The sequence below is a fragment of the Miniopterus natalensis genome, chromosome 5, assembly GCF_054644295.1.
Source record: "Miniopterus natalensis isolate mMinNat1 chromosome 5, mMinNat1.hap1, whole genome shotgun sequence".
In the NCBI taxonomy this organism is placed as follows: Eukaryota; Metazoa; Chordata; class Mammalia; order Chiroptera; family Miniopteridae; genus Miniopterus; species Miniopterus natalensis.
Genome location: NC_142085.1, coordinates 17,054,258 through 17,081,810, shown reverse-complemented (window position 1 = coordinate 17,081,810; position 27,553 = coordinate 17,054,258). Strand labels below are relative to the sequence as shown.

The 27,553-nt window shown below is 38.9% G+C and overlaps 1 protein-coding gene across 2 annotated transcripts in view; it reads left to right on the top strand.

Annotated features, from left to right (window-relative positions):
- Nucleotides 1-27,553, top strand: part of SUPT3H (SPT3 homolog, SAGA and STAGA complex component) — a 418,544-nt gene that overhangs the window by 378,224 nt on the left and 12,767 nt on the right. Inside the window, exon 12 of one of the 2 annotated variants that reach the window (XR_015714553.1) lies at nt 23,644-23,735. Coding sequence is in view for 1 of the 2 variants with exons in the window: in XM_087817428.1 (XP_087673554.1) it covers nt 23,644-23,685 (42 nt within the window). In the remaining variant the exon portion in view is untranslated. Of the gene's footprint in view, nt 1-23,643; nt 25,004-27,553 lie in introns of those variants that run through there. The other variant, XM_087817428.1, reaches the window with a different exon arrangement.

The window sequence follows — 27,553 nt, the reverse complement described above, 5'->3', positions numbered from 1 at the left end:
GTTATATCAAGATAGTCATTTTAAATAAAATTAGCCCCAGCATGAGCCCCATAAAAATGGACTTGCTGATTTTATGGTGAAACAACCAAAAAAGAAAAGAAATTCAACAGGGCACATTAAAGTGTGGGGTGAACAAATGGACCGCTGTTACCTCTCTGCTATTGGTAAGGATTTTCAACATGTTTGAAAAATAAAATTTCAATGTAACTCTGGAACAATGAAGTAATGGAAAACTTTCCCTCCACTTTCTCATTTGTAGTAGAGGTTGGTCTTTGATGTCCTCATTTTACCTTTCCGCACCCAGCACAGAGAGCTCTCAGGTGGCCTCATGATCTGAGACTCCAGATGGGAGATTTTAGAAGCTTGTTACTCAGCCTGCTCATGGGACCAGCTGTTTGAAGGTCCCTCTGCCCTCCAATGCCAGGACCCTACCATTTCCTGCCATACCTGCCTGGATGGCCCACCCACCCGTGCTCTGGGGCAGGGCCAATGATTCCCAACTGTTTTGAATATGAGGACTCCATTTCTCATAAATGCTTTTATGGATACCTACCCCCTCCCTCATGATAACAGTTATATAGCCCTTTATCTAAGCAAAGGTACTCTGCATTCTGTTTTATTAATTGCAGATATATTTGAAAATATATGCTTCAGAAATAAAAATTCTCTATGAAATAAATTATTTTGCAAATATAAGTGTCCATTTATATTGAATTTTTTTTTTTGCATGAGATTATCTAAACTTGATAGCCTTTACCAAGTACCTGAGCATCTAAAGTAAAGCATTTATAGGCGCTATAATAATGGCTTAAATAGAGTTTAAGAGGTACAAGTTATTAGTTAATATAATGAATTATACTAACATTTACAAATAGAAATATGTATCAGTAGAGAATTATAATCGAAGTATTTCCGGAGTTAAGAATATGCATTTCTATGAACATACATTTGGTAAAAGTTAAAATTCTCTAAGCATATGATTTGATTATATGTTGTTATCCTTATAACTTGATTACAAATACATATTGAGTACAAATATAAACACCTGACACTTATAAAGGGCTTTGCAATTTACGGAATACTTTCATATACATTATCATAGCCAAAGCCCCCCAAATCTCTCTTCTCCAAAGTTAGATTACAGCATCATGTTTTAAAGTATTACAGCCTTACTTGACTTTCTTTCTCATTAGTCTGACTCTTTAATATCACCATATAATTATGTTTACATGAAGAATTGCAAAGGAGGCGTGGAGTCTCCCTATGTTCATTTCAGCCTGGGTGGCTAAATGGCTTATAACAAGCAGTGCATGAAAATGGCCTAGATTGAATAAATTAGCAAAATCACAAAAGGAAACCACTGTAGGAAATAGTTTTACACATGTAATTGCTGAAATCCTCTGGTGAATGTGTCAATCTGTACTAACTAAATAAATTTGTTTATAGACATGTTCTGTATTAGCTTCCACTCTTTCACAGCCCTTTGCCAAACAAAATCCCACTAGAAGTAGGATGTTCACACCCGAGTAGGAGTTTCTTGGATAAATATTTTTACTATATGGAGACCAAAACCACTTCTACAAATTTCTGACTTTGATTGAAATAGTATATTTCTTTAGGTTTTTTCCTCCCATCTTTTCTGCTGGCAGCTACTCATGCATCAGGCCTGTGCTGAACGCGGGCTGGCTGCATGCGCAGGGGGCCAGTGGCCCCTGAGAGTGATGGGACCGGCCTACTCAATCACCAACACTGCCGCGTGGACTGGACAGGCAGAGAAAGGTTCATTTGCAAAATAGCTTTCCTTCCCCTCTCTTAGCAGCTAGTCGAAATGATTCATTGAATTAATTTCAGCATAGAGATTATACATCCCGAGGCTAGAATGCCTGCTTACATTTGAGTGCTACATGAATAGAATACATAAAGCCAGAATTCATTCAGCCTTCCTCGAGAAGTCATGGTAAGAGTTACTGAACTATAACAGCCGCCTTCTTTCGTAATTCTTTAGTCTAGAATTGGTGCTAAATTTTTCATAGGCCTTCGAAACATCTATTTTTCAAATTTGGCTGGTGAACAGTAAAATACAGGGTATCCCAAAAAAATGTATACATACTTTTTTCTGATAGCTTAATTATGTTTCTTTCTTTTCAGATTTAACCCATTGGAATTAATAATTATTCAAAGTGTGTATACAGTTTGGGACACCCTGTATTTTTTAAAGAAAGTATTTTGAATAGTAATAACTTCTATTAGAAGTGAAATTAAGAACATTTCTCTTTAATGTGCTAAGCCTAAGCCTTCTAATTGTTTTTGAGAGACTATGACCAGTAAACAGTAGACTTGAACAGTAATGTGGTGGGGTGATCTGGGCCACTTCAGTGTCCTAGTTACTATGACCCAAATAGCCCACCTTTTAGGATTAATTAGAATAATACCCAATAAAATGAGCACTGTCACTGCTATATAAATAAGTATCTGACTTGTAATGGTTCCATACCTCAGGAGATTTAGTCATTTAATATCATAATTCTGTTCAAATAAATCTTTCATACTGAAGAACACCCTTTGGTTATTTATTGTGTTTTGTAGGTAAACTTTCAGATTGTAAATGTCTGTGGCAAATTCTATTAACACAATTCTGTTCTAGAAATATGAGTGTATAATATTACAAGGTAAAAGAATATGTTCGCAGGGCCTTAAGAACACCATGTTAGCCCGGCCGGGCGTGGCTCAGCAGTTGAGCATCGACCTAGGATCCAGGTGATCAGGGTTCGATTCCCGGTCAGGGCACATGCCCGGGTTGCGGGCTTGATCAATTACTCTCTCATTATTGACTCTCTCCCTCTCCCTTCCTCTCTCTGAAATCAATAAAAATATATTTAAAAAAAAAAAAAGAACACCATGTTAGGGAGGAGGCATGGAGGCATCCCTGTCAGTACACAGCAGTTTAACTTTGAAATAAATGCCAAGAGAAAGTGTTCCAAATTTTTAAATAGTTTATTTTTTAGACAGATTTGAGGTTCACAACACAATTGAGTGGAAGGTACAGATATTTCCCATATACCTGTTGCCCCACACGTGCACAGCCTCCCCCGTTGTCCACATCACCCATGAAATCATGCTTTTGTTACAACTGATGAACCTACAGTGACACACCATTCTCACCCTAAGTCTGTAGTTTACATTCGTGTTCACTCTTGGTGTTGAATATTCTATGGATTTGGACAAATATATCCTGATGCAAATTCACCACTGTAAAATCATACAGAGTAGTGTCATTACCCTAAAAATCCTCTGTCCAGCCTATGCATCCCTCCCTCACCCATCACTTGACCACCACTGAGCTTTTAGTGTGTTCATAGCTTTGCCTTTTTCAGAATGTCATATATTGGGGTCATACATTGTGTGCCCTTTCCAGATTGCCTTATTTCGCTGAGTTATAAGCATTTAAGTTTCTCCATGTCTTTTCATGGCTTAACATTTCATTTCTTTTTAGCACTGAATAATCCACTGTCTGAATGTTACCATAGTTTATTTATCCATTCACTTACTGGACATCTTGGTTGTTTCCAAGTTTTGGCAAGTATGAATAAACCTGCTATAAATATCCATATGCAGGTATTCATGTGGACATAAGTTTTCAACTCCTTTAGGTAAACACCTAGTAGTACAAATGCTGGATCATATGGTTAGAGTGTGTTTAGTTTTGTGGGGGAAACTGCCAAGCTGCCTTCCAAAGTGGCTGTACCGTTCCGCGTTCCCGCCGGCAGTGAATGAGAGTTCCTGTTGCTTTACGTCGTCGCTGGCATTTGTTGTCAGCGTCCTATATTTTGGCCATTCTGATAGGTGTGTAGCGATGTCTCATTGCTTTAATTTGCATTTCTCTAATGACATATGATGCGGATCATCTTCTCATAGGTTCACTTGTCATCCATGTATCTTCTATGGTGAGGTGCCTGTTAAGGTCTTTGGCCCACTTTTTAATCAAATTGCTTTCTTACTGTTGAGTTTCAAGGGTTCTTTGTTTGTTCCGTATAACCATCCTAATATTTTACACATATTTTCTCACAGTCTGTGGACTGTCACTTCGTTCTCTTGACAGTGTCTATGATAAAGAGGAAATTTTAGTGAAGGTCCAGCATGTCAGGGTTTTATTTCATGGGTTGTGACGTTGGTGTTGTATCTAAAAAGTCAGCACCAAACCCAAGGTTGTCCACATTTTCTCCTGTTATCTTTTAGGAGTTTTATAGTTTCTCATTTTACATTTAGGTCTATGATCCATTTTCAGTTTATTTTTGTGAAGGGCTTAAGGTCTATGACCAGGCCCATTTTTTACCTGTGTATGTTCGGCTGTCCCAGGACTGTGTGTTGAAAGACTGTCTTTGCCACATTTTATTCTTTGCTCTTGTGTCAAAGATCAGTTGACTATGTTTACGTGAGTCTATTTCTGGACACTCTGTTCTGTCCTACTGATTTATTTGTGTATTATTTTGCCAGTACCACCCTATCCTGATTACTATAGCTTTACAATAAGTCTTGGAGTCGGGTAGGGTCAGTGCTCTGACTTTGTTCTTCTCTTTCAGTATTAAGTGGGTTCTTCTGGTTCTTCTGCCTTTCCTTTTCAACTTTAGAATCATTTTGTCGCTATCCACAAAATAACTTGCTAGGATTTCCGTGGGAATTGCATTGAGTCTGTAGATCCAATTAGGAGAAACTGCTATCTTGACAATAGTAAGTCTTTATATTTGTGAACATGGATTATTATGTCTCCATTTATTTAGTTCTTTGATTTCTTTCACCAGAGGTTTGTAGTTTTCCTCAAAAATAAGCTTATACATATTTTGTTAGCTTTATACTTAAGTATTTTATTTTTGGCACTGCCAATGTAAATGGAAATGTGTGTTTAACTTCAAATTTCACCTGTTCATTGCTGGCATATAGGAAAATAATTTACTTTTGTATATTTACCTTGCATCCTGCAACCTTGCTGTATTCACTTAGCTCTAGGAATGCATTTGTCAGTTCTTTCAGATATTTTACATATATGACCATGTCATCTGCAAACAAAGACAGTTTTATTTCTTCCTTCCCAACTTATATCTCTTATTTCCTTTTCTTGTCTTATTGCATTAGGTAGGACTATCAGTATGATGTTAAAAAGCAGTGCTGAGAGGGAAAATTCTTGCCTTGTTTCTGATCTTAGTGGGAAAGCTTCTAGTTTCTCATCATTAATTATGATGTTAACTGTAGGATTTCTGTAGATAGTCTTTATCAAGTTGAGGGGGCGCCCCTCTCTTCCTTGTTTACTGAGAGTTTTTGTCATGAATGGATAGAGTTTTTCAAATGCTTTTTCTGCTCTGTTGATAGGATTATGTGATTTTTTCTTCCTTAGTCTATTGATGTAATGGATTACATCATTGATTTTCAAATGTTAGGCCCACCTTGTATACTTGGAATCAATCTCATTTGGTCATGGCATATAATCATTTTTACACATTGCTGGATTCAATTTGCTAATATTTTATTGATAATTTTTGCATCTATGTTTATGAGAGATGTTAGTCTATAGTCTTCTTGTAATATGTTTGTCTCATTTTGATATTAGACTAATGGTGACCTTACAGAATAGGTTAAAACATATTCCCTCTACTTCTATCTTTTGAAAGAAATTGTAGAGAATTGATGTAATTACTCCTTAAACGTTTGGTAGAATTTACCTAGTGAACTCATCTTGGCCTGGTGCTTCCTATTTTAGAGGGTTATTAATTATTGATTCAACTTCTTAAATAGATATAGGGAGGCTTAAATTTTGCCAGATTGCGTCTTTCAAGGAATTTAGTCATTTTCATCTAGGTTACCAAGTTTCTGAGCTTGAGTTTTTCAAAGTATTTCTTTATTATCCTCTGACTCTCCATGGAATCGTAGTAATGACTCCTCTTTCATTTCTGATATTTATAATTTGTGTCCTCTCTTTTTTTATAGTATCCCTGGAGGCTTATCAATTTTTTTAATCTTTTTGAAGAATGAGCTTTTGGGTTTGTTGATTTTTTTTCTTATTGATTACCTGTTTTCCATATAATTTATTTCTGTCTAATTGTTATTACTTTTATCTTCTGCTTACTTTCAATATAATTTGCTCTTATAGTTTCCTAATTTGGAAGCCTAGATGAATGATTTTAGGTGTTCTTTAACTTTTACTATATGCTCTCAGTGCCATAAATTTCCCTGTAAGCATTGCGTTTTGTTTTGGTTTTTGTGTACCACATATTTTGATAAGTTGTTTTCGTTTTTTAATGTATTTTATTTTTTCCATCAGCATTCATCCCCCATATACCCTCCTCCACCTCCATCCACACCCCCCTGCAATCACCACACTGTTGTCTGTGTCCATGAGTTCTTTCTTTTTTTATTTCACTCAGTCCCTCCCCCCTCAGCCACCCCCTCCAAGCTGTGAGCCTCCTCTCTATCTATGAGACTGTCTCTAGTTAGTTCAGTTTGTTCATTAGATTCCACATATGAGTGAAATTATGTGGTACTTGTCTTTCTCTGACTGGTTTATTTCACTTAACATAATGTTCTCCAGGTCCATCCATTCTGTCACAAAGGGTAAAATTTTCTTTTTCATAGCTGCATAGTATTCTATGGTGTAAATGTACCACAGCTGTTTTATCCACTCATCTATGATGGGCACTTGGACTGTTTCCAGATCTTGGCTGTTGTAAATAACGCTGCTATGACAGAGGGGTGCATTTTATAGTCATATGATTAAGTCTGAGACTTTTAGTGAGCCTGTGCCTCTACACTGTGAACTTCACAAGTGCTTCTTAGTGCCCCCCTCTCCATGACCACCCCCTGGTAGTTGAGTGAGGATGGCTACAGTGGGCTGATGCTGGGTGTTTTCCTTTTCCGAAGTTAGTTTGGCTCTGATGAAACCCCAGCAGGTTAGGTTCTGGCTTAATAGTTTCTCCTGAGAACAGACCCTGTTAGGAAAAACAGAATGCTCTGGAGTATATAAAAGTGTTTTCCCCTCTATCTGAACTGTAACAAGAGGAGATTTTTCTGCTTTATTCACTGTGAGAATCTGGTAGAGCTCCAGGAGGTAAAACTCCCAAAAGTATAGGCTCTTCAAACTTCCTCCATGACTGAGTCCACCTGAAGTTTTGTCTCAGATTTGTCCACACTGAGCTTCTAGCAATTTGTCAACTACAGTTCAGGTTTCCCTGCCCTGGCACTGGTTTCTGCTAGTAGATTTATGACCCAGTACACTGTGACTCTCTCTATTCGCCTGTCTCTCCAATTTTAGGGGCAGTGGCTTGTAATGTGACCTCACGTCTCTTTTGGATCTCTGAAGAGTTGCTGATTTTCCAGTTTGGTCAGCTTTTTCATTGTTCTTAGGACATAGTGACAACTTCCAAGCTTCTTACATTCTGGCCAAAAGCCAGAAGTCCTCAGATTATTCAAATTTAATATAAAGAATTTATATCAGGCCCTAAAACAGTGATTCAAAAGAATTAGTTGAATGCTTCTATAACATGAGCATCTCTTACCTGAATTTTGGTAAACCCTTCAGTGGTAGGTAGTGCAGATCGTTGTCTTAGATTTAATACTTACGGGGACAAACATAGCATATAGACTGGCATTTAGAAACAAGCTAAGTCAAGCTCTCCCTCCCTTGGGTCTTACCTAGAACACCCTCTATCCTGCTGTGTTCTCTCATCCCCAACTCAAGTCTCAGCTGAGTGCCTTTACCTTCAAGAAGGGCCATGATCACCAACACCCACCTCTACTGCCCTCTTACATGGTCCCATTACATGCTATACTCATTTTTTAACATGGATCACGTTTTTCATTTCTCGTTCAATATGTCTCCTTCATTAGACTGTTGAAAATGAAGGGCAGGCCCTGGCCGGTGGCTCGGTTGGGTGGGTCGTCATCCTGTGCACCGACAGGTTGTGGGTTCACTCCCGGTCAGGGGACACACCTCAGCTGCAAATGTTTCTCTCTCTCTCCCTCCCCCCCTTTCCTTTCCTCTCTCTAAAAGTCAATAAAATCATATCCTCTGGTGAGGATTAAAAAAAAAAAGAAAACAAAGGGCAGGAACCACATCTGTAATCACCGCTGTATCCGCTGCACCCTGTAGTCTGTATTGTTGAATAAATGACAGTAAGTTCATACTGAAATATACCTTCTCAAGTAGCTACCATATGTGATTGATATTATTAACTACTCTGTGCTGACTGTTCTGAGTCATAATTTTTAGTATTTTTTTGTCTTCAGAGAATCCTTAAGAACCTTAATGGTGTCTTGACCATTGGTAAGCAGGTATTGCTATCCATGTTCTTATTTCTTGTGTTTTTGATGTAGCAGAGGCCATTGAGGCGGTATTTTCTTTTTCTTTTTCTTTTTATCGTGTATCATTGTTGAAGACTGAAAATACAATTGAGTATTATTGCCACACAACCAAGATTGTAAAACACCAAATTTTATTTATATTATCTACTGTAAACTTGGTATTCATTTTAATTTTCAGTAGCAGTATATTTGAACTTAAAATGTTCAGACTCAACAAAATAATTCCACAGTCTTGTTTAGATAACTTGAATTCTCTTTTTCTGGCAAACAAGGCAGTTGGGAGCCAATTTTTTTATCCCGGCAGATAACAGCAAGGAGAAGCCCAGAAATAATGCTCCCAGTGGGAACTGAGGGCTAATATCAGAGGAATTATTTTTTTGCAGCTTTGTTTATGGTTGAATTATTAAAGTCACTAATTTATTTTTCTTAACAACTGCTACTGATGGTTATCTTGTAAAATGATAAGTGTGTGGTCTAAGCTTAATTTTTAAGAGCTGAGAATATCCCAGCCCCTGCTCTCGTGGAGAACACACTTTGGCATTCCTCATTGTTGTCCAGAGAAGACTAACCTACTTTCTAATCAAATGCATTCATTCACTAGATGGTTATTTATTGAGCACCTACTTATTTGCTGTGCACTGGGTTATACTCTGGGCATACACAGATAAAATAGTAAGTTCCCTGCCTTCTGAAGGCTATGAGTCAGTCAAGAGAAATAAATATTAACTGTTGTTAGACCTGCACCCCCTGCCAAAGTGGAGATTTTGGTTAATAACTGCCAATTTAGCACTGTTTTCACATATATTTATATGTGTTTGCAGCTTGGAATAATTTCAGACATCTGTGTTTTAACTGTTCATAATATAAGGTAGCTGAGGAAAAGTTTAACATTATTGGCATTAAATTATTAACCATAGTTGTATTTAAGTACATGCGATATCATGGAAAGAATAATTTATATATAGAAATGGTATACTTTTAGTCTCGTATAAAATTGTTAAAAATAACATTCACAAAAAACCTTTTGTTCTAAAAAACAATGTTGTTTTTATCAGCCACTTAATTATTTAGCTTAACAAAATTAACACATCTCTCATATAATATGATTGAGATGACTTGGACAATTAGAAATGGCAATTTTTAATAACTAAATTTTAATTTAGGGATTTTTGTATTCAGAATGCTGAAATAACTTGCTAATAAGAATATGACACAGACATACAGGAAAACACGCATAAAATGACAAGTTGCTCAAGATTTATAGGCTCCCAGTTACTTGGACTAGAATGAGCCTTAGTGCTATGTCTTCCCCCATCCTGCCAGCCCTGGAAGGCCTCTCATTTAAAGGGCAGGGCTCCCTCCACTGTCCTTAAATCCGGGCTCTGCTGTCCGACACGTGCCCTACAGGATTTTCACAGGATATTTATGTACAAACGGGAAGATGTTTCATGAAGAGCCTTGCATGTTGCAGTGCTATACTCATATGGTTCAATTTAGATTCTCTGAAATATCAGAGTTAGAATAAAATTATCAAAAGGAGAACAGTCACATGGCTTTGGTACAAACAAGATGTGCCTATTTGTATTTATGTTTGCTAATGAAATTCAGCCATGATTCCCACTTTGATTTTAAGAGTCTTAGACCACCATTCAGTTTTATTCATTATAATTAAATCTCTTGCCCACACGCAGACAGAAGGGCAGCAAAGCGGGGAAGGGGGGCATAGTTTATCTTTTAAAAAGCTGTTACATAGCTTTGATATGAAGAGCCAGAGCTTCAAAGCTTACAGTATTAAAGCAAAGCAATAACGTCTCTGGGGGCATGGACACCTCCTTAGGCAAATGCAGGGGCTGGGAGAGGGCTCGGGCTCTGACTCCAGCGACTCCACAGACGGCAGGGCTGAATTTGGGGCAGTGGAATTGGAGGCAGCTTGATGTAGTCTCCAGCGTGGCTGCCAAAAGAGAGGTAGAAAAAGAGCAGGTACAGGAACAACTGGCTTTTACTGTAAAACTGGGGCGTGGGGGGCAGAAGGGAGCAGAGAGGAGGACTCGTGTAGCTCTCCTGTGAAACAGCGTTTGTACATGCAATTTGGAGATGTATCCCCCTTCCCAGCCCCAATTCAACTGAGCCTTCCAATAAATCACTTAGGTTAACTTACTCAGTCAGGGCTGGTGAAAGGCAGTTGCTTTGGGCTTACTCTGCTGCGTCCTACTTGCCCTCCCAGCCGGCTGAGCCGGTGTCTGTGAACCTCTGCCCCCCGAGCCCTCCCGCGTCCCTGTGGAGGGGAGAGCACTTGGAAACCACCAGGCCCTTGGTCAGCAGGGCGGCTCCTGTGGCCCACAAGTCATCCTGTGCAGAAAGTCTGCCCTACACTTAGTTAATTGGGAGTTAAGGGTAGTTTGGGAGAACGTGAATATATGCTCCAAATCTTTTTATTGTCCTTCTCATACTGGATTTCACCCAAATGGCCAACTCCAAACATATCCAGGCAGCCACATTATTTGTTCAGCCCTAAATCAGACGCAGAGCACAGCCTCAGTAAGGCTTGAATGGGAACACATGGTGTGTCACCCCCTTGAAAGGTCCTAGACATGTGTACTTTAGCCACAGAGCTTTTCAGCCAGTTTTATCTTAATTATTTGATATTTCGTCCATTTATCAAAATTATTATTTGGGGCACTTGGGGAAATTAGTGATTCTCCAAGGAAGAGCTAATCATCCAGCAGAAGAGCCAGAAGTGGAACTAACAGCTCGTAATGGCCCGCCCTGTCGCCGCCCCTCAGCTGTGCCGTTTCGGACGTCATTAAGTCTCTTCCTTCCCCAGTCCCTTCACTTCGGTTCTGCTCCCCAGGGCTCTCAATCCGGAAAAACAATTTCTTCCCCTCCATCTGTTTTCCCCATTAAGGTCAGAGAAGCTAAACACACAGCTTTGGACAGAACGAGAACCGTCCATTAAGAGCCCTGGCCTGGGTCAGGCATCGCGGGCGCCCCCCCCGGGCCCGCGGAGGGTCGCCGCCTCTGGCATTCGCTTGCCCTGTCCAGTCCGGAAGTGGGCTGGGCAGTCACAGGGACACCCTCCAGTTCCCAGAGCCTCCTGCTCCTTCATCCTAGGTGTATGCCAAGGGTTTGCTCACTGCGTTTCATGGGCTCCGTTCCCAAGTTCCTTTTTCATTATGGAATTCAATGTGGTGTGACAGCCTGAAAGACTGCTCCTAAGAGCGACATCGCAGCATCTGGGAAGGAAAACACAATGACTGCGCCCCAGGTGGCTCCAGATGGACCTGGGAGGGACACGGGTTCCCCACTTGCTGCCCGGGCAGAGGCGAGGTCTGAGAGCCTTCATTTCTCTTTCTTCTGCATTAAATGAAATGCCAGCCTCAGGATTTCCATCGAGATGCTGTGTCCTGTACAGTCATGACAGATTCTGAGGCGGTTCCCTTTGCTGCCAAACCGTCCTTGGTCGAGTCCATGGTGTACTCTCCCGCCCTCAGCCCGCCCTCTGCACTCAGGCGCCTGGAGAGCTTCGAGAACATTCTGAAGCGAAGGCGAAGAGGCAAAGCCAGACGATGTTATTTTTCAAAGCTCCCTAGGTGATTTGGTCACACAGTGCTTTTCACTCTATACTATTCTTAAAATCAGCCTGGAAAATAAGCACTAGCTGAGACGCCCCCAAACCCGAGATGATTTCGATTCAAGTCCCAGCTCCGCACTCTGAAGCATTGTACCAGGCTGATTTAGTTTAAATTTGAAGTAACATTTTCATTTAGTCTTTAAGTGATACTGAGTTAGCAAGAATTGAGTTTGTCAGGACTAGGAGAATGTGTATGTCTTCAGGAATCCGGGTGAAATAAATTATGGCAGATCTCAAAGGTTTTGCTTCCTTTTGTTTAGTGTAAGGCATGTGGCATAATGAAACGAGTACAGGCCCTGGGCTTTTCATGCTAAACCTACCAGCCACTGGCCGTGTCGCTTTAGAGAAAGGGGGAAAATAAGACTCTTTTACTAGTTGTGAGGCTAATTAGATACGGGCATGAAAGTGCTTGCCAACCATAAAACCGTGTAGCATGTTTTAATCTTTGCCCCTCATTGCCTTGAGAAATCTACAAATCTCATGCCCTTATAAATGTTATTTTAAATTAAATATTGTGATTAAAAGCAAACAAAAGGGCTGCCTTGTTTTCTCTCTCCTTCTACCCTTGAGAATGACCTCTCGTTGCATTTTACTTGTGGTAGTTAAACCTTTGACATTAAATTGGAAGTTTACTGACTGCAGGGACTGTGTTACTCACCTTTGTGTCCTTTCTACCACCAAGCACAGAATGGTTTACATAGAGTAAGAACTCGATAAAGATTTCCTAAAATCAAATCATACAAATCTATAGCACCTCAGACAACAAAACCAAAATCTTGTCTTAGGACTTTGAGAAAGGAAGTATTTGTGAGTGAATCTGGGATCTGCTATAAATTGAATTCTTTATTTTCAACTTTGAGGAATAATTGACAAATATAATTGTATGTATTTAACATATACAATATGGTTAACTGATACAATGGGAAATGATTACCACGGTCAGGATGATTAAGACATCCATCACCTCACAGTTAACTTTTTTTGTTTTGTTTAGTGTGTGGTTAGAACACTTACGATCTACTCTCCATAACTTTCAAGAATACAATACTGTATTTTTAACTCACCATGCTGGCATTAGATCCTCAGAACTTGTAACTGAAAGTTTGTACCCTTTGAGCTACATCTCCCCATTTCTCTGTCCCTGAAGCCCCTGGCAACCACAGTTCTACTCTTTGTTTTTGTTTTTTGTATTTTTTTGTTGTTTTGGTTTTAGTTTTGATTTTATTTATAATCCACGTATAAGTGATACCAAACAGTACTTGTATTTCTCTGTCTTGCTTATTTCACTTAGCATAATGCCCTCCAGGTTCATCCATGTTGTCAGAAATGGCAGGATTTTCTTCTCTTTTATGACCAAATTATATTCCTCTGTGTGTGTGTGTATGTGTGTGTGTGTATACCATATATTCTTTATCCATTCATAACTCAAAAGACATGTAGGTTGTTTCCATATCTTGATGATTGTAAATAATGTTGCAATGAACATGGTATAGATATCTCTTCGAGATACGTATTTCATTTTTCGGATACATACCCAGGAGTCAGATTGCTGCCTCCTATGGTAGTTCTATTTTTAATTTTTGAGCAGCCACCATATTGTTTTCCATAATAGCTGTACCAATTTACATTCCCTCCAACAGCTTTAAGGGGTTCCTTTTCTCCATGTTATCTTCTATCTTTTGTGGTTTTGATTTGGATTTTCTTGATGATTAGTGATGTTGAGCACCTTTTCATGTACCTATTGGCCATTTGTATGTCTTCAGGAAAATATCTATTCAGGTTTTGTTGCTCATTATTAAATTTTATTATTTGTGTTTCTGCTATTAAATAAATTGCTTAAGTTATTTATATATTTTGGATATTAACCTCTTATCAGATACATGGGTTAAAAATATTTTCTCCCCTCCTGTAGTTGCCTTTTCAATTTATTTTTGCCTTTGCTTTGGTGCCTTATCCAACAAATCACTACCAAGACCAATATGAAGAAGCATATCCCCTATGTTTACTTCTAGGAGTTTTACAGTTGCAGGTCTTACATTGAAGTCTTTAACCCATTTTGAGTTGATTTTTATACATGGTGTAAGATAGGGGTCTAGTTTCATTTTATTTTGCGTGTGGCTACCCAGTTTTTCCAGCAGCATTTATTGAAGAGAGACTATCCTTTCCCCTAGTAGATTCTTGGCTCCTTTGTCAAAAGTTAACAATATATGTGTGGGTTAATTTCTTGGCTCTCTATCCTGTCCCATTGATCTATGTCTGTTTTTATGCCAGTACCATATTGTTTTAATTACTATAGCTTTGTAATATAGTTTAAAAGCAGAAAGTGTGTTGCATTCATTGTTGTTCTTCTTTCTTAAGTTTGTTTTGGCTATTCAGGATCTCTTGTGGCTTCATACAAATTTTAGGATTGTATTTTCTATTTCTGTGGGGGGGGGGAATGCCTTAGAATTTTTATAGGATTGAATTGAATCTGTAGAATGCTTTGAGTAGCATGGATATTTTTAGCAATTTTGATTATTCCAACGCAAGACTATAGAATATCTTTTCATTTACTTGTGCCTTTAAATTATGTCACCAGTGTCTTGTAGTTTCCATTGTACAGGTTTTTCATGTCCTTGGTTAAACTTTTCCTAATTATTTTATTGTTTTTGATACTACTGTAAATGGGATTGCTTTCTCAATTTCTTTTTCAGATAGTTTGTTGTTGGTGTATAGAAACACAACTGATTTTTGTGTGTTGGTTTTGTGTCCTACAACTTTATTTAATTCATTTAATTCTAACAGTTTTTGGTGGAGTCTGTAGGGTTTCCTATGTATAAGATCATGTCATCTGCAAGCAGAGAAAATTTTACTCCTCCTTTCTAATTTGGATGCCTTTTTTTTTCCTTTTTCCTGACTAATTGCTGTGGCTAGGACCTCCAGTACTATGTTGAATAGAAGTGGAAAGAGTGGACATCCTTTTCTTGTTCCTGATGATAAAGGAAAGACCTGTAACATTTCACCATTTAGTATGATGTTAGCTTTGGGTTTGTCTTATGTCTCATTTATTGTGTTGAGGTACATTCTGTCTATACCTAATTTGCTGAGAGCTTTTATCATAAAAGGATGTTGACTTTTGTCAGATGCTTTTTCTCTATCTATTGAAATGATCACATGATTTTTATCCTTCATTCTGTTAGTGTGATGTATCACATTTATTGATTTGCATATATTGAATCAACCTTGCTTCCCAGGGATAGCTCCTACTTGATCATATTGTATGATTCTTTTAATATGCTGTCGAATTTGATTTGCTTGTTTTGTTGAGAATTTTTGCATCTAATTTTATCAGGGATATTAGCCTGTGTGATATTGTGATTTATAATAAGAAATATATACAGGTGTGGGCAAAAGTAGGTTTACAGTTGTTCATATGAAAATAATACAAATAAGTAATATAATAATTAATTAATAAATAATACAAGAATAAACTCACAACTGTAAGCCTACTTTTTTCCACCCCTATGTAGTATTTGGTCTTTGTCCCTATTTTCAGCACAGAGCTCCTAAAATCCCTGGAATTTCTTATGAGAATTTAAAGGTGTCCCTTGTTATGCTAATGAGGTGACTGTTGGACTGCACATAAGGATGGAGGCTAGTTGCCAGTGGAGCCAACCATGTGATTAGAAGTTTGAAACGTCTAGTCCTACCCCTGTCCTCTTGGCAGGGGAGAGGGGCTAAAGATTGAGTTCAGTCACCAGTGGTCAATGATTTAATCAACCATGTTTATATAATGAAGCCTCCATAAAAACCCAAAGGACGGGGTTTAGAGAGTTCTGGGTTGGTGAACACACAAACATTCAGGATAATGGCACACTCGGAGAGGACATGGAAGCTCTGCCCTTGTACCTTGCGCTATGCATCTCTTCCACCTGGCTGTTCCTGGTTTTATATCCTTTTGTAAGAAACCAGTAATCTGCTAGGTAAATGTTTCTCTGAGTTTTATGAGCAGTTTTAACAAATTAATTGAACCCAACGAAGGGGCCATTGGACTTTCACCACCTATAGTTGGTCAGTCAGAAGCACGGATGATACCCTGGACTTGTGATTGGCATCTGAAGGGGGGTAGGGGCAGTCTTGTAGGACTGAGCCCTTAAACTGTGGGATCTGATGCTGTCTCCAGGTAAATAGTATCAGAATTGAGTTGAATTATAGAACACCCAGCTGGTGTGCAAAGATTGCATGTTGCTATGGTGGGGGAAAACCCACCTTATCCTGTAATTTTCTGTTCTTGTAGTATCCTTGTTTGGCTTTTCTATCAGAGCCTCATCAAATGAGTTTGGAAGTATTCCCTCCTCTTTAATTTTTGGGAAGCGTTTGAGAAGGATTGGTATTAATTCTTCTTTAAATGTTTGTTAAAATTCTCCAGTGAAGCCATCTGTCCTGGGCTTTTATTTGTTGGAAGAGTTTTGATTACTAGTTCAATCTCCTTGCTTGTTGTTGGTCTGTCAAGATTTTCTGTTACTTTCTAATTCAATCTTGGTAAGTTATATGTTTCTAGGAATTTATCTATGTTCTAAGCTGTCTAATTTATTGGCATATAATTGTTCATCATAGTCTCTTATGATCCTTTGTATTTCTGTGGTATCAGTTGTAATGTCTCTTCTCTCATCTACAATTTTGAGTCATCTCTCCTTTTCTTTAGTCTAGCTAAAGGTTTGTTAATTTTGTTTATCTTTTCAGAAAACCAACTCTTAGTTTTCTTACTCTTTTCTGTTGTCTTTCTAGGCTCTATTACATTTCTTTTTGCTCTAAATTATATTATTTTCTTCCTTCTGCTAACTTTGGCTTAATTTGTTCTTTTTTTCTAGTTTCTTGAGTTGTAAGGTTAGGCTGTTCATTTGAAATACCCCTTTTTCTTAATGTAGGTGTTTATTGCAGTAAACCTCCCTCTTAAAACTGCTTTTGCTACATCCCATATGTTTTAATATGTTTTCTTTCCCTTTTTGTTATCTCAAGATATATTTTTGTTTCCCTCTTGATTTCTTCTTTGACCCATTTGTGGTTCAGAAGTGTGTTATTTAATTTCTACATATTTGTGAATTTTCCAGCTTTTCCTGCCTATTTCTACTTTCAAACCATGGTGTTCAAAAAAGATACTTGATAAGATTTCAATCTTTTAAAATTTCTTAAGCCCTTTTATAGTGACTTAATATGTATCCTGGAGAATGTCCTATGTGCACTTGAGAAGAATGTGTATTCTGCTACTATTGGATAGAATGTTCTGCATTTGTCTCTTAGTGCCATTTGATATAAAGCGTAGGTCAAGTCTATTATTTCCTTAGTGATATTCTGTCTGAATGATCTATCCATTGTTAAAAGTGAAATACTGAAGTTCCCTAGTATTACTACATTAATGTCTATTTTTGCTTTCAGACCTATTAATAATTGTTTGATATATTTAGGTACTATGATATTGGGTGCATATATTTATCATTGTTGTGGCCTCTTGATGAATTGACTTTTTTATATTACATAAGGCCTTCTTTATCTCTTGTTACAGCTTTTAACTTAAAGTCTCCATTTTCTGATATAAGTATAGCTACCTGTATTCTTTTTTATTTTCCATTAGCATGGGATATCTTTTCCCATCTTATCACTTACAGCCTATGAGTGTTTTTAAAGTTTAAGTGAGTCTCTTTTAGGCAGCAATACTTAGGTCGCTTTTTTCTTTTTTATCCATCCAGGCATTCTATGTCTTTTATTTGGAAATTTTAAAACATTTACAATTAGAGTAGTTATGATATGTAAGGACTTAACTATTGTCATTTTATAAAAGTTTTCTGATTATTTTGTACTATCTTCATCCATTTCTTCCTCAGCGGCTGTCTTTCTTTGAGAATTGGTAATATTTTTGATGATGGTATGCTTTGATTCTTTTTCTTATTATTTGTATATCTATTACAGGTTTTTAATTTGCATTTACAATGAGGCTTTTGTAATACATCTTATTACAGTCTATTTTAAACTGATAACAACTTTAACTTCAACTGCATAAAATAAGTTCTACACATTTACTTGCTCCCCTACATACATTTTATGTTGTCAGTGTCACCATTTACATCTCTTTATATTGTCTATTCACTAACAAAATACTTTAGCTATAGTTATTTTTAACACTTTTGTCTTTCAACCTGTATGCTAGAGTCTGAAGTGATTTGCATACCACCATTGCAGTATTATTTTGAATTTGTCTATGTATTTACCTTTACCTGTGGATTTTATACTTTCATGTTATTCCTTAACATCCTTTTGTTTCATCTTGGAGAACTCCCTTTCACATTTCTTCTAAGGCAGGCCCAGTGGTGATAAATTCCCTCAATTTTTGTTTGAGGGAAAGTTTAAGAATTACTTTCCTAGGTAAAGTATTCTAGATCAGCAGATTTTTGTCTTTGAGCACTTTGAATATATCATTCCACTCCCCCCTAACCTTCAAGGTTTCTTCAGAGAAATCTGCTGAAAATGTTATCTGGGTTGGCTTCTACGTGATGACTCTTTTTAAACTCTTGTGTCTTTCAAAATTCTCTCTGATTTTTAAGAGTTTGATTTTAGCATGTCTCAGTGAAGATCTCTTTGGGTTGAATCTGTTTGGGGATCTTTGAGCTTTGTGTATCTGGATGGCCTTTTCTCTCCCCAGATTTTGCAAGTTTTCAGCCATTATTTCTTTAAATAAGTTTTCAGACCCTTTCTCTCTCTCTTCTTCTAGGACTCCCGTAATGCAAATATTGTTTCACTTAATGTTGTCCCATAATTCACATAGGCTTTTTCACTCCTTTTCATTCTTTCTTCTTTTTCTCCTCTGAGTGGATGATATTAAGAGATCTGTGTTCAGGTTTGCAGATTCATTCTTCTGCTTGTTTAAGCCTTTTTTTGAAGCTTTCTATTGCGCTTTTTAATTTTATTCATTGTATCCTTAACTCCAGAATTTCTGTTCTGTTCCTTATTGTAATTTCAATCTCTTTGTTGAAATTCTCGTTTTGTTCATGCATTGTTTTCCTGGGTTCATTGAGTTGTCTGCAGTCTCTTGAATCTCACTGCACTACCTTAATATAATTATTTTTAAATCTTTTTCAGGTGACTCACAGATCTCTATTTCTTTGGGGTTGGATACTGGAAAATTATTGAATTACTTTGGTGATGTCATGTTTCCTTGCTTTTTCATGTTTCTAGTGGCTTTACACTGATGTCTGCATTTGATGTTCTGGCATTTTTAGACTTACTTTGGTTGGGAAAGACTTTTCTCTGAAGGTGGCTGTGAGGGCTTTGGCTGGGTGGATGCAGCATCTCTGATTCTGAGGCAGGCACAATGGCATAGTCTCTGTACATCTCCTTCAATTGAGGTCAACATTGGCGAAAACTGCATGGTCTTTGGTGGCCAAGACTGTGGAGGCCCTGCAAGTGGCAGTGGTATCTAGAGCTCTTGGGTCCTCAGTGGCAGAGGGTGCTGGGGTCTTCCTATTCACCTTTTGATTCCTGTGGGAGGAAGTTCTAGATAAGGCCTGATGCACTGGCACTCAGAGCAGCAGTAAAGCTGGGGTCAGGTACATGGGGCACAGGTGCACTTGCTGCAATGGTAATGCTGTGTCTTAGGTGCAGGCATGTGCGGATCTCCCAGGGAACCAGGGTCTGAGTCTCTGGGACTCGCCACAGTGTTTGGATCCCAGCTCTGGCACTGGGGGACAGAGCAGATGCAGCTCAGCCTCAGGGATGCCAGGTCAAAGCCATGAATCAGGATCCAAGCGATGGGGCATAGAGTTGCAACAGCCCAGCCCAGTGGTGGTGGCTCAAAGCTGCGATTAGAATCCCAGAGGCAGGGCACAGATAACCCCAGCAGCTCCTGTCCCATAGATGGTGAGGTGTTGTGGTGTCCAAACCCAGAGAGTGGGCATAGCATCAAGTGGATCCCCTGGGGGCAGGTCTCACAGCAGCAGCAGGCCCCAGACCCCATGAGGGGACACAGCAGGGGAGGTTCCATGCAGTTCTATTAGCTGGGTTCAGTGTTGGTGAGGACTGGGGTCCTCAGTAGCAAAGGCTGCAAATGACCATGGCAGTGATGAGACTTCCTGAGGCTCTCCTGCTTTTTCTTTTCCCATGAGGTAAAATTCACCTGAGGAAGTCAAGTCCCTTTGCACTGAGCTGGGGGTGGGGCGATGCAGGTAAAATGCTTCCCTCACTTCTATGTGGCCAGGCTTGTTTTCTGAGCTCCACAGGGTTCTGCTTCTTTGTTGTAATTCAGAGCTTTCCCAGAGCTGTTTTGGCATGTTTGTAGTTGTTTGTTTATTGTTTTTGTGGGGAGATGAGCTTTGGGACTGTCTAGCCTGCCATCTTGCTGATGTCAGTCCCTACAATGAAATCCTTGTTTTAGTTTAAGTTAGAGAAAGCAGAAAAGAATCAGGAAAGGTAGTAGTGAGAATAAAATGTACATCTGAACTGGGTGGAGGACAGGTTTTATCCATAGTTTAAGCTTTATTAATTAGGCTGTGGCATGAATAACATACACACTATCATATTCAAATTAGAGCAACAGGATATGTTTTGTAGGATATCTTCTTTTGCTTAAGATAAATATTATTAATCTTTTGCTTTGTAATATTAATCTGTATTCTTTAAAATGTGCAATTTATAATGATCCACAAACAAAGCAGAAGTAAACCAGTCTGGAATTTAAATGTTTTCTTTAGCTTATCCATATTCATATAAAAAATAAAAATAAAAAAGTCGTATTTTAAAAGTGCACAGTTATGAGTTAATTTCCCTACCCGTGCAGTAGATCAAACCTATGTCAGCTATCCAGGTACATTGAGGTTCTGGTAACATCATAATTTGGGACTGAATAAATAAATCAATGTCAAAAGTTCGGAGCTAGCTAATTTTTATTTTTTTAAAAAAGGCCTAGGAACTTCAATTGGTCTTTAAGAAAACCCTAAATAATATCTTTGCTGCTTTGCTGGTAACTTTAAGAGATGGTAAAATGTCCAAGCTATTCAACAAATTCACGTAGGAGCAACCAGTAGCTGAGTACAGAGCTTTATTAAATCAATAGTAAATCTTAAGTGGCATATGGAAGAAGCTGGTTTATTGGGGAAGTCTGGTTGGTTATTGATTGCTTTATACTTTTCAGTGGTGGGGTGTGGTCCTCACTTGTTTCTGGCCAAGGTCTGCAGAGTGTCTGTGAAGACATAGACTGGGAATCATTCGTAGGATCTGACAGTAGAGACTAAGTGGGATACAAAGTGCTTCATGAGAATGTGGCCTCTGGAAGGCCCTCACACCAAGCGATGTTTAAATTTAGTTTCAACATTTGCAACACAAATAAAGAGAAATTCACAGTTGACACAAAGATGAGTTGTCTTCATCCATCTTCCTTTAAAGTTGCTTACTCTGGAAAAGATGCCAAATTTGCGACGATCCCATAATCGCCCTCCCCAGGCAGCACACTTCCTTTGTACATCAAAAGGAAAAGCAGTGACTCAGGGCCTAGGACCCTGGGGGATTGGCTTGCTGCAATTGCGCTTTACTCATTACGCGTGCACGTTCGGTCCTTTTCTATTTTAGAATTAGAATAGGAAGACCTATTCCAGAAACTTACTCCAGAAACCTGGGTCAGCTCTGAAATGTGATTGTTCTCATTAAGCTGGGCTACTTGAGGATTTGTTACTAAGTAAGCCTGTAATCTTTTCCCCCCATTTGCCAAGGTGAATTGGCATTCTAAAGTGGCCTTTTCAGGACTAGGGAGAACCGTTTCACATTGCCCACCCTGGAAGATTAAACTCTGTAAATTCTTAGGTGTGCTCAGCCAAAACTCCTCCTGAGCCAAGACTTCTCTCTCAAGCGAGGCTCACTTCAGCCATTTACCTTGAAAAGAAATCCGGCTTTACTCCAGGTCCATTTATCTCCATGTAAACCGTCCCTGTGTCTTAAATATTATGTTATGTTAAAGGTTGTCACTGTGGTCGTAAAATTTAAAATATCAAGGTCAAGAAACAAAGCATCCCTCTGGCGGAAGCCTCTCCAGGCAGCCCTGGTGGTGGGGCTGTGTCAGGCCCGAGGCTCCCGGCCTGTGGTTGCGGGAAGACACTATCCATTCCTGCAAGTTATTTGTGGCTCTCTGAGGAGCTCATTTAACACGGCTCCCAGTGCATGGTCTTAAGAGGTAGACTTGGAATTTTCTGGTTCTTGCTAGAATGTTTGCTTCAGTCCAGAAGTGTCCTAGGGCACAGAAAGCCTGCTGTGAGGAGCAAGCTCAGAGAGCCCCGAGGACTGTGCCACTGTTCCCCACCCTCTGTCGCTGCTCTGGAGTGAGCTGGGTGGCAGCCCAGCCGGCTGATGGAATTTCAGCCCCGGGTCTGGAGCCCAGCACCCATAGCGAATCCTGCACAAGCGGGCTGTTGGGAAGGGAGGGGTGTGAACTGAACTGCGTTTTATAATTAACAGAAAGTGATCGAAAAAACCATTTTGTTCCCCTTCCTGTTGGTAGAAGTCCTTTTAAAAGCATTTTCCTTTTTTGCAGTGTAATTAGAAATGTATTTCAATCATGTATTGAGAATTAAAACCTACGGTACATCCCTGGCATTATCTTAATCATAAAAGCTTACTCTGTATTTCCTGCAGTGTGACCGTTGAAGGTAAATTTATTGTACTAAAAGTGTACAGACTCCGGAATAGCCCCAGAGTTATTAGCTTACGGGGAAAGAAATCCCCGATACAGATTTTGTCATTGTTTCCATTTTTCTGAAAACATTATAAAAAAATTTCATCTAATTGAGGGTTATAAGTTCTCTGAATGTGACTTCATCGTTTAAATAATGAAAGCTATGGTGGTGAGAGGGGTCATTTTATTCCTACAGCGTGGATTTTAGTTTTGCTCCACGCTGGTCTCATTAGGAGACTCGGGACAAGTCACAGAGGGCCTGGGTAGCCCAGCTCTTCCAGCTCCGAATGCAGAAAACAGCTCTTGGGATGAAAAAATCATGCATTTTACTGTTTTTACTGGAATATATTATATTATATCCACTTTCCCACTTTCTTTCATAGAGCTGTTTTATCCCATCATGAATATCCATAGATACATCTGTATGTACATGCATTTATAAAGTTATGTGAGTCACGAGCTTTCTATAATATCTGTAATGTACAGAACTCCTTAGAGACCACTGTATTTCAGGGGGTGGAAAGGCCCCTATTAGTGTCTGTTCCCAGAGCTTTTCACTGAGACTATAAATTAGGCCTGGGAAGGCTATAATGAGTCAGTAATTTATAGACTATTAAGATACTTAGTTAGAAATGATTCTTGAGCATGTCCAATAGAGAACACATGTTTACAAAGGACAGACAGATCCAACACAACATGTCTTTGGCCTAACCAAGCCCAGTCAATTAACAAAACGGGATGTCTTATTTTGCCTATCTCCCACTCCCCAAAATAGAATCTCTAACCACTTGTTAACCACACTGACTTTTTAATAGAGCGGTTGCTATAGCTTTGCCACCAGAAATGTTCAGATTAAGCCCCCGATTAGATTGTAGCCAGCAGTCTACAGACAGGAAGAAAGCTCTCCTTGCTTTCTGCCTGCTTTCCTGGTTGAGTTGTGATAATTCATTGCAGATTTCTTCTTCTCCGACAGAGTGCCTACCGCAGGAGTGGGATGGCTTTTCTGGCCTGCTGATGGGACTGGGCCTGGGACGGCAACAACAGGAAAGGCGGTGTTATATTAAGGTGATTTCTCTTCCCCTCTTTGAACAAAATAAAATACAAGCTTACCTCTCTGTATCCTCAGGAGTGGGTTGGTTTGTTGTGACTATCAACTGGCTGACTCCAGCCCTTTTCCAGCCCCCTCAACGCTTAGCCTTGTTTACTAGATGGGCCGTTTGGCTAATTAATGGCAGGATGTTTGGGATAGTGTGTAGGTGGACAAGAATGCAGATCACACAATTTTGAAATTTTAATTTGGAATGGATTTACTGCCCTCAGCTCACATATCTTAAAAGCAGTGTCTTTTTTTTTCTTTTTTTTTCCCTGTGTTTAGTCTATGTTTTACTTGATGCATTTTGTAATCCAAGTTTGGGACAAAGGAAACAAAATTAAAAGGACAGTCAGTTTTCCCCTTGCACTGTCCCGCCAACTTTACTTTGCAACATTTGTTGACTAAATCCACATGTAATTTAGAGATGAATGTCTGTTCTATAAACTCACACGAAATCAGAGACCTAGTTGACCCGGTGAACTGTCTGTTCCCATCCTCTGTTCCCTGCGCCCACCTACCGTATATGTCACTGTCATGCCTTCTCCCCAGCGGCCTGCGTATGTGCCTGCTGTGCGTGTTTCCTCACCTAGACCCTCTTCCCATCTTCGTCTCCCTCGTTTCCCTGTCCCTCGGGTCCCCAGGCCGACCCTCACCCCCCCGCCCATTTAGAGGCAGGTTAATCAGGGTCAGTGGGAGAGGGGAGCCGGGTGGTGGCCCCCCAGCCCGCCGCTGAGACCGCGCGCGCCTGGGCGTGCTGGCGGGTGGCAGCCGAGCCACCCTCTGGCATCTGCACTTTCTCCAGCAAGCGAGGACCTGGAACCCTCGGGAACAAATTAAAATATAGCAGCTGTAATTGTACAGTTCCTGAGTAGACTTGAATTGCACAAAACCCAGGAAGTTATTCCTTTAATTTTGTAGGAGTTTTGTGTAATTTTACTTTTATCATGGTTTTTACTCGCACTGAAGCCGCCTTTGTAAAGAATTAATAAAAACAGAAATGAGAGGCAGGAACGGTTTTCATCTGGCGACCAAAATCATCGTGAAGCTCGGTTAATGCGACTGCACCATAGTGTTCACATTTGTTAACTATCATTTACCTGTTCTATGTTAGTCCTTCTGGAAAAAATCTTTATGTCAAGGACAAAAAATGCAGATATATAATATCAGAAATTTCCAAAGGGTTTTGATGTTCCATCTGTGCTCGGTGAAATGTATGATTAAACTTTTCTTTTTATCATCATTCTTATTTTTCTTGGCGTCCCTAATCACAGAAAATTATAAGCTTGCAGTAAACATCCTAACTTTTAAAACGGCAGCATTTATTGTATTTGGTTTCGATCTGCCTGGCTTATTGATGTATAAAATTTTCAGGGGCTATTTTTTCACATCAAAATTCCTTCTCTCCCACATTATACATTTTAAAGTATGCACAAGGCAGAAAATATAGGGTTTAGGGTTTTTCCCTTCATTTTATTCTACCTGATCTCCTTATACTCCCAGAGAAGGAAGACTCAACGTACATTTCTCTCAAAAATATGACAGGTCTGTGTTTTTGTTGGTCTGGCGTGTGTTTGTCTATCTTGAACAGTCTGACAGGTAATTATTTATAAAATCTGGTTTTGCCCAGTAAGTCCATATAATAACCTTTCACTTTTCATCATAAGCCAGTGAGCTGAATTTAGAATAAAACAAGGTCATTTATGTCTGTCCTGGACCAGCCTACATGTCCCCATAATTGCTCAATATTAATATTTTTAATTCTTTTTTTCTCTCCTACCCTGAGGTTCTTTCTCTCACTCTTTCCACAACACTAAATTAGAAGTGAAAAAAATTTCCTTAAGCAGTGAATATAGAAAAAAAGAAGGAACGTTTCAGAAAATGTGACTTAGATAAATTTCTCTCTAAAGATTAAAATGTTATGTAGATTCATAAAACAGAGCAGAAGATGGTGTTAAAGATCATTAAACTGACGTCCCCCACATCACTCAGTAATGGCGGTGACACCAGAGACCAGATCCCTGGTCCCCAGTCCCAGCCTAGCTGTGTGCTCCGTGCTGAATTTGCGTGAGGCATTCCAAGACACATCGGCTTCTATGGCATGTTGTAGCTTAGACCAGTGACCTACATTTATAAGAAATGATGCCAATTATGGACACATCCTAAAGCATAAGTGTTACATTAAAATTTTCTTCAAAGGGACTGGTATTAATTAAATAGTCTGTGTTCTCTGTCAATTATACATCAATTTTTTAAAAAAGGCCTGCAAGCAAGGGAGAGGGGAATTTACCTGCTCTGAGCACCTACTTTGTGTCAGGAATCTGACCTCTTGCATTTCATTTATCTTCACAATGACTTTATGAAGTACATGCTGTAAAACAAAACAAAACACACAAAAACCATGCTCAACTCTAAATCAAATGTGAATACACAAAATTGTTTCTATTTTTGTAGGTTTGTGTTTCGGAGATCAAATTTGAAAATAAACCAACAAATAAATAAATAGCCTCTCTGGTGGGAAATTGACACTGCCTCATAAATTTGAGAGTAAAGGAAATAGAAATGTTTCTCCCTTCATCTAAATTTGAAAATGTGACTTTCTGAACATGCCATTTTAAGGTTGTATCTTTAACCTTCCTGTTTTCACATATTGTAGTAGTTGAGATCCAAAAATAATGTTCCAGCCCTGGCCAGGTAGCTCAACTGGTTAGAGCGTTGTCCCAATACACCAAGGTTGTAGGTTCGATCCCCACTCAGGGCACATACAAGAATCAACCAATGAATGCATAAATAAGTGGGACAACAAATCAATGTTCCTCTCTCTCTCTCAAATCAATAAAAATAAAAAATAAAGTGTTCCAGTTTTAGAACCAAGAGTTTTTATTTAAAAAACTAAAAGCACAATTTTTTTTTAAATGATGTCTATAATTTCTGTATCTAGGGAGAATTTATTATTACTGTTTGTTCTTTGATTTTATAAAATAATAAACAACCCACATTTAATGCTTTTACCATGTAGAAGACAAATAAACATAGCTGGTGATTCTTGGTCTGAAAGAAAAATACGTTTACTTGTCTAGAAATTATAAAGTTTAATTTTATAAAAAAGAATTTATGTAGTTTCCAAGTCAGATATTTTTTTCCAGTTCATGTAACCTCTTGTGTAAAACCAAATCACTACAGAGAAACTATTCCCTCATCTGCCCTCCTGGAATTTAGATAGAACCGTCCCAGGTTGCATTTAAAATTTTACCATCAACCATGTACACATCTCATAAAATATTTTACAGTTTCCTGTATGCTCTGGCTGAACATTTCATAGTACATAAACACTTCTGCAAATAATATCAGGGCATCAAGCTGAACATGTCATAGCAGCGGCCCCCACATAAAGCTGATTGTCCAGCAATTATTTTCTTATTTTTATCTTCTTATTTGAAAGCCAAGATGAAACTGTATGTTCTTATTGTGCAGTTGCGGGGGGAGTCTCCAGCAGTTTTCGTGGAGCTGTGTTCATTAAAGCAAGAGCTTTCTGCAGAGGGCATCCAGCCAAGCTTAAACAACAAAACCATGCCTGCAGGAATTGGATGGAAATGTGATGGTTAAATAAGGCCCAGATGCCTTTAAAAGCTCCAATATTAAAAAGTCATATCTCTTCAAGCAAGTCTCTCATGTTGTAAGTAGGACAGTGATACTAGAGCACTTAAAAAAAGAAACAAAGAAAGAGACTGGCATTTGTTTTTTGGAACAAAATAGCAAATATTCAGGCTGTCAAAAGGCATGGGAATTTTGG